At 33.6% G+C, this 8,236-nt stretch overlaps 2 protein-coding genes across 2 annotated transcripts; both read right to left on the bottom strand.

The window, feature by feature from the left end:
- Nucleotides 1-3,599: 3,599 nt before the first annotated feature.
- LOC139871031 (uncharacterized) lies at nt 3,600-4,693 on the bottom strand. The gene is made up of 4 exons (XM_071858782.1): nt 4,567-4,693; nt 4,235-4,449; nt 3,914-4,060; nt 3,600-3,629 (listed from the first exon to the last, which is right to left on the bottom strand). Exons 1-4 carry the CDS (start codon nt 4,691-4,693, stop codon nt 3,600-3,602), a joined length of 519 nt encoding a protein of 172 aa, XP_071714883.1.
- Nucleotides 4,694-6,097: 1,404 nt separating this feature from the next.
- LOC139871030 (uncharacterized) lies at nt 6,098-8,002 on the bottom strand. The gene is made up of 3 exons (XM_071858781.1): nt 6,918-8,002; nt 6,639-6,809; nt 6,098-6,500 (listed from the first exon to the last, which is right to left on the bottom strand). The coding sequence occupies exons 1-3, from the start codon at nt 8,000-8,002 to the stop codon at nt 6,098-6,100; spliced, it is 1,659 nt and encodes a 552-aa protein (XP_071714882.1).
- Nucleotides 8,003-8,236: the final 234 nt, after the last annotated feature.

Genomic DNA, 8,236 nt, shown 5'->3' with positions numbered 1-8,236 from the left:
ATAAAGATAATATTAATAATCATATTATTTAATAATAATACCTATTTTGATAATAATATTAGTAATAATAGTAGTAGTAGTAATAATAATAATAATAATAATAATAATAATAATAATAATAATAATAATAATAATAATAATAATACTAATAATAATAATTATAATTGTAACTAGGGTTATGATAACGATAATAATAATTGGTAACTACTACTTTTATTAGCAGTAATAACAATAATAACTAATATTCATAATACTTATTAATAATACTAATACTAATAAAATTTTTATTACTTAATGATAATAATAATAATAACAAAAATGATAAGTTTAATAATAACAATAATAATCATAATCATAATAATAATAATAATACTTGAATGATAAAAAAAATATACTAATGATAATAACGTCTTTAATTATTATAAATAATAATAAGATTTTAGTAATAATAATTATAATTCTAACATTCATAATATTAATAATCATAATAATAACAATAATCATTAATACACATAATAATAATAATAATAATAATAATAATAATAATAATAATAATAATAATAATAATAATAATAATAATACTAATAATAATAATAATAATAATAATAATTATAATAATAATAATAATAATAATAATAATAATAATAATAATAATAATAATAATAATAATAATAATAATAATAATAATAATAATAATAATAATAATAATAATAATAATAATAATAATAATAATACAAATGAAAAAAAATTGAAGCTACCTTAAAGGAGATCGGCCTAAAAAAATTACTGCAACTCCAGGGACTCGAACCCCTGACCTCTCGAAACCCGACACGCTACTAAACTATCTAGCTACCCGTGTTTTTCTGAAATTATACCACTCCCTTATTTATTTAATCCTCCTGTCTGTGTTTTTCTTCTTCCCCAACAGTTTCGTTGACCAGAGACTTATTGTCACGACCCCCGTCTCGATTTCCCAAGATGTGGTGTGAACTTCAACATAGTGTCCCAGGTTTTAGTCAACATAGCAGCGGAAACAAAAATATTATTACATCACGGTCTCTGTTTTTAGTTTTGGTACATCGTGGTTACAAAATACAAGTACAGACATAGTACAAATAAAAATACATCATAATCTAGCCTATCAATACTAGATTTAACAAAAGACATTTTTAAAACTTCCACGATGCCCGACCTGAAAGTGCTTCCAAAAGCTAAGTACCTGAGATAAATACTTAAAAACGTCAATATAAATATTGGTGAGTTCATAGGTTTAATTACAATGCATAAGTTAATGGACATCAAGATTTCATGTATAAAACAGTTAAAAGGTTATTCTAGTTCATGAGCTTTCGATATCGAACGTTAACGTAAAAGTACCCGAAAATAAGCGTCACTTAAGGTCTAAGTGCAAGTGGTCGAAGTTTATGCATCTGATAGCCTAGTAGGCCTATCCTGATGTGAGGAGTCATCCTCAAATAGATCTATTCATAATATTTACGTTTACCAAACCGGTAATTAACGATATCAAAATCGGGCTTTCTAAAATGACATTTGTTACTCAACATAGAATATAGTTGTAAGTACTTGATTCCAATATGTAAAACCATAAAAAAGTATTATCTCATCCCAAAAGTATAAAAGATTGATTAAAAATGGGACTACGAACTCACAAGTAAAGCGGTGCGAAGCGTTCACGGTAATTGGTCAGATTGTGTTCGGTGTTCCGGGCTTGAGACCTAATGAAATGTTAATAGGTCAGAGGTATTACTATATGATATAGTACTTAATTTAAAGTTTAAGATCAATCCCTTAAGTAATCTTACATGTCGAAATCAATTCTTGGTTTCAAAAGTTACTAGTTCATAGTTTTAGAAAAAGACTGTTTTCGACTAGTTTTATCATGATATAAGTGTAGGTGTTTCTAAAGATCTAGACATCCATTTTAAGTGAACTTAGTATCTCTGGAAATCTCTTTGAGTGTAGGTTCTAACCATGTAAGGTTAGCCTCTAAACTCAGAACATAAGTTGGTCAAAAGTTCATTTCTTTACAAGTGTGCAAAACAGTTCAGTTTTACACTATACAATCTTTTGCAAATTTAAAAATAGGAGAACTTATCTATTTGACTCAAGAACTTTACAGAAGCCTTAGAACATATAAAAGTGCTTGTTCCCAAAAGTAATAGTCTCAAAGTTTTCATTAACTTTGTCTTTAGAGATAAGGTTTTAGACTAATTTCTGACTTCAACAAATTATTGTGTCAAATATATAGGACTATATCTTGATGATTTCTTAATGGATTTAAGTGATTTTAATGTACTTGGTTTCCTTATTAAGTGTAATAATTATATCAGAAGACTTTGGTTCGAAATCTAGTTTACATTTTAATCTATGCATGATTCTTTCACCCTTGGTCAGATTGCCATGAATCTGAACCTGTTTCACAAAAAAAAAATCTAAAATGACTTTCCCTTTGATTTAAATCATGAAACTTTTACTAGAAGTCTCAAACACATATATGAACATCATATAAATTCACGAGTTCCAAAGAGCAAACATAAGTTGGTGTTTAGGTCATAGACTTCAAGTAAAAATTTGGACAGCTCAAAGACAAAATAGTGTTACATACTATAATCACTTTGGTTCTTACTTTAACTTCATTTTAAGAGATTGGACATATATAGATCTTAAGTATATTGATCTAGTATCAAAATCAAGGTTAGCTTTATACTCATCCTTGAGTGAATTAACACTCTAGATCTAGCTTTTTACACCATGAAGGTTCTTGATTTTTGACTAGAAATGATGAAGAGATTAAGTTAGCTAGTTATACCTTGATGAAATCTACTTCTAAAGCTTCAAGAATATGATTATTAGATGGCCTACGATCTATATTTGAGAGTAAGAAAGAGTAGAGAGGGAAAGGGGAATGGAGAAATGGATGAATGAGAGGTAGAAGTGAGCTTTATATAGAGATCATGGTGGTGGTGGTGTGGGATGTGGCACAAGGAGAAGAGGGGGAGGGAGTGACTCATCCTTGCTCATTAATGAATATCATGATTGTGTCTTAAATGATGCTTAGCTTAATGGAGAAGCATTAGAGAAGATATTTGAGAAGATATTTTGATGATGGTGTATGATGATGATGAAAACGTTGATGATGATGATGGTGTTCTAGTCAATTTTTGGTTTTGCAAGTGTACATGTACTTGTGTAGGCTTTCTAATGTTAAATCCTAAGATGTTTACATGTATGTTTAGGGTTTATGAAGTAAGCTAAAGTTAGGTTCTAATCAAGATAGGTTAAAGTTGATAGAAATGGTTAAGTTCAAGGAATTCAAGACTAGTTGTGAAAATGAAGAGGTGTAGAAAGGTTTCTATCTTATGAACAAATGTTCAAATGAAATTGTCTCAAGTCATTATTCTAAATACTTAGTTAACAAGTTTATTTATTAAATTAATATATACATAAAAGTATAATTTTCAACTTTAGGGTTTATGGTAATGAATTAGGGTTCATAGTAGTGAACTAGGGTTTATGATGATAAGTTAGGGTTTATAACTTTATGCAAATATGTAAAGTAATACCCAATCAAGTAAAGTTTAAAATGCATCCTTAGGGCTATACAAACCCTAAAATAAACCAAGACATAGATTAAAAAATTTACTTGTCATATCGGAAAAGGTAACTTAAAGAAGTCGAACTAGAAAACTTAGGTCGAAAAGCTAGAGTTATGACCTTACCTACCCGTTAAGAAAAATTTCGTCCTCAAAATTTAGGAGGTACTTTGATTGTCGAATAAATGGGGATATTTCTGTCTTATATGATCCTCACATTCCCATGTGAACTCTGGACCTCTCCCGGCATTCTAACGAATTTTAACAATTGGAATTCTACTATGCTTCAATGTTTTTACCTCACGATCCAATACCTCTACTGGCTCCTCGACAAAATGCAACTTGTCATCGATGCTTAATTCTTCTAAAGGAATTACTAAATTCTCATCAGACAAACACTTTTTCAAGTTCGATACATGGAAAGCATTATGAATACCACCAAGCTCCTGTGGTAGTTTCAATCTATATGCAACTGGACCAATCCTTTCAATAACCTCAAAAGGTCCTACATATCTTGGGCTCAGCTTTCCTCGCTTCCCAATCCTTATTACTCCTTTCCATGGAGAAACTTTTAGCATAACTTTGTCACCCACTTGAAATTCTAAAAATTTCCTTCGGACATCGGCATAACTCTTTTGCCTATTTCTCGCTGTCTTTAGTCTTTCTTGAATTTGAAAGATCTTCTTGGTTGTCTCTTGGATAATATCGGGTCCTGTCAATTGTGAATCACCAATCTCACTCCAACACAATGGTGATCTACATTTCCTTCCATACAAAGCTTCAAATGGAGCAGCCTTTATACTTGAGTGATAACTATTGTTATACGAGAACTCATCTAAAGGTAAATACTGATCCCAGCCACTTCCAAAATCAATTACACATGCTCGGAGCATGTCTTCAAACGTCAGAATAGTTTGGGGATGATAAGCCGTACTCATATCCAGACGAGTACCTAGGGTTTTTTGTAAAGATTGCCAAAATCTTGAAGTAAATATGCTATCTCGGTCAGAGATAATAGAAATTGGAACTCCATATCTAGAGACAATCTCCTTGATATACAAATCTGCCAACTTTTCCATCTTGTCGGTTTCTGATTCTCAGCCTTGACCTTCGAACATTTCAAGCACTTCCCAACATAAGTTGCAATCTCAGCCTTCATGTTTGGCCACCAATAGAATTCTTTTAAGTCATGGTACATTTTCCCAGACCCTGGATGAATTGAATATCTCATCTTGTGTGCTTCATCTATCATAAGTTCTCTCAATCCACCAATCTTTGGAATCCAAATTCTGTTTGCAAAATATCAGGTTCCGTCAGTCTTAACTTCAAAGTTCTTATCCTTCTCACTAATTCCTTCCTTCTTCACGTTCTCTTCCTTCATAGCTTCCGATTGTGCATTTTGAATACGAGACACAAGGTTTGTCTGAATAGTCATATTCAATGACCTAACTCTCAGAGGTTTAACCCTTTCTTTGCGACTCAATGCATTAGCTACAATGTTCGCTTTCCCTGGATGATATCGAATATCACAATCATAATCTGTTATAAGCTCCACCCAACGTCTTTGTCGCATGTTTAACTGTTTTTGATTGAAAATATGCAAAAGGCTTTTATGATCTATATATATGGTACACTTGGTCCCATATAAATAATGTCTCCATATTTTCAACGCAAACACAATTGCTCCTAACTCCAAATCATGGGTTGTATAATTCTGCTCATGGTTCTTCAGTTGACGAGATGCATACGCAATGACCTTCTGTCGTTGCATTAAAACACATCCTAACCCTTGCCTAGACGCATCACAATAAACCAGAAAATCTTCATTTCCTTCAGGTAGTGATAGTACAGGTGCGGTTGTCAACTTTTATTTCAGCATCTGAAAAGCAGATTCCTGTGCTGAGGACCATTCAAATTTCTTATCCTTGTGTGTTAACACAGTCAACGGTCTTGCTATCTTGGAGAAATTCTGAATAAATCTTCTATAATATCCAGCAAGTCCTAGAAATTGATGAATTTGAGACGGGTTCTTAGGTACTTCCCAATTCTTAATAGCCCCGATCTTGGTAGGATCAACGTGGATGCCTTCTCAATCAACCACATGACCCAAAAATTGGACTGAATTGAGCCAAAACCACACTTTGAAAATTTAGCATATAATTGCTCTTTTTCCAAAAGTCGTAAAACTAATCTCAAATGTTGCTCGTGCTCTTCTTTATTCTTGGAGTAGATCAAAATACCATCGATAAATACTATGATGAATTTATCTAGATATGGCTTACATACCCTGTTCATCAGATCCATAAATACTGCAGGGGCGTTGGTTAAACCAAATGGCATTACCAAAAATTCATAATGGCCACAGCGCGTTCTGAATGCTGTCTTAGGCACATCGTCCTCTTTGACTCTTAATTGATAGTACCCTGATCTGAGGTCGATCTTAGAATAAACACTTGACCCTTGCAATTGGTCAAATAGATCATCTATCCTTGGCAAGGGTAACGATTCTTGACTGTAAGCTTATTCAGCTCTCGGTAGTCAATGCACATTCTGAAAGATCCGTCCTTCTTCTTGACAAACAAGATTAGAACACCCCACGGAGAAACACTAGGTCGAATAAACCCTTTATCCAACAATTCTTGGAGTTGATTGGATAGTTCCTGTAATTCTGAAGGAGCTAATCGATAAGGCGATTTGGCAACTGGTGTGGCTCCGGGAACTAAATCAATCTGGAATTCAACTTGTCTATGCGGAGGTAATCCTGGAAAATCTTCTGGGAATACTTGAGGAAACTCATGAACAACTGGAACATCCTCTAATCCAACTTCTTTGGTTTTGAGTTCTTTCACGTGCACGAGAATGGAAGGATATCCCTTCTTTAGATACCTTCGAGCTTTCATACAGGAAATAATATTAAGGTTTATCTTACTCTTATCTCCTTAGATGACTAAGTTCTCACCATTCTCAAGAGGTATACGGATAGGCTTTTCCCTACAATTAATATCCGCACGATTCTTAGATTACCAGTCCATACCAATAACAACATCGAAACTTCCAAACTCAATGGGCATTAAATCAACTTCGAACAGATTGTTTGACAAATTTAAGGCATAACCACGCATAATCTTATCTACTTTTATCAACTTACCGTTTGCCAAATCTACAGCATATCTAGTGTCTAAGGCAGTTAAAGGCCTATTTATCACAACACTAAAATCCTAAGCTATAAAACTTTTATCAGCGCCGGTATCAAATAAAATAGATGCTAAATGATTATTGATGAGGAACGTACCCGTGACTAACTCTGGGTCTTCACGAGCTTCCTTCGTGGTAATCTGAAAAGCTCGGCCCTTAGCCGTTTCACCCTTCTTAATCTTAGGACATTCTTTCTTGAAATGCCCTACTTGACCACATCCAAAGCAAACATTCTGATTGTTTTTATCGTTCTTATCATTCCCTGATAAATGAACTCTACAATCCTTTGAGAGATGCCCTTGCTTCTTGCATCTTTCACAAACTACAGTACACACACCGAAATGATGTTTCGTGCATCTGCTGCAATAGGGTTTCTTTCCTGCATACTTGCTATTCGAACTCTCCACCTTAGCAGTTCCTTGCTTCTTAGAATTGCCTTCTTGGTTTCCATCCCACTTACACTTCTCAGTCGTAACCTTCACATCTGTCTTAGCATTGATTGTTTGACGTTGCACTACTTGCGCCATTAAATCATGCACCATACAAATAGCACTCTGAATCGTTCCTGGTTTTGATGACAGTACATTACCTTGAATGTCTTCTGACAAACCCCAAATATATCTCTCAACTCTCTTATATTCGAGAGTGACCATGGTTGGGCACATTAAAGCTAACTCAAGAAATCGATTAGTATATCCTGAGATATCCGTTCCTTGTAACTTTAAGTTCCACAACTCAGTTTCTAGCCTCTGAATCTCATTCCTTGGGCAATACTCATCGATCATCTGCTTCTTGAATTCTTCCCATGGCGTATTATATGCAACATCAATACCCACACACTTGGCAAAAGAATTCCACCAATTTAATGCTACATCCATGAGAGTACATGATGCGAACTTCACTCGATCATTGTCTGCGCACTCACTGATTTGGAATATTGATTCTAGTTTTTCAAGCCACCTCATTAACCCTATGGGTCCTTCCGTTCCTGAAAAACTCCGGGGCTTGCAACCCATAAATGTCTTGTAATTGCATCGTTGCTGAACGTTTGCCACCTCGGGTCTCCTTTCATTCGCGGCATTTGCTGCACGTCCTGCTTCAGCATTAGCAATTGCTTCAGCTACTCTTTGAGTTACCATCTCCTCAATTTGAGCAGCACTCATTCCCGCGTTTGGATTTCTCTTCGGAGGCATTTTCTAACTACAGACAATTCAAATATTCGAGATATTATAAGTAATATATATATAATTGTTCATAATATGAAAATGAACTCAAGCAATCATAATATAAAAGTTATCGATTAAGATAGGCTTTTCAATATTACAAAATTTGGGTATCTAACCTACCCGTTAGTTCCTTTCATACATATAAACAACTAATACAATAATTACTTAATATATAATATCCGAATTATGAACATCTAAGAG

This window comes from Rutidosis leptorrhynchoides, chromosome 10, assembly GCF_046630445.1.
Source record: "Rutidosis leptorrhynchoides isolate AG116_Rl617_1_P2 chromosome 10, CSIRO_AGI_Rlap_v1, whole genome shotgun sequence".
Lineage (NCBI taxonomy): Eukaryota > Viridiplantae > Streptophyta > Magnoliopsida > Asterales > Asteraceae > Rutidosis > Rutidosis leptorrhynchoides.
Note: the sequence above shows the minus strand (reverse complement) of the source record. Positions and strands in the feature narration are given on the sequence as shown.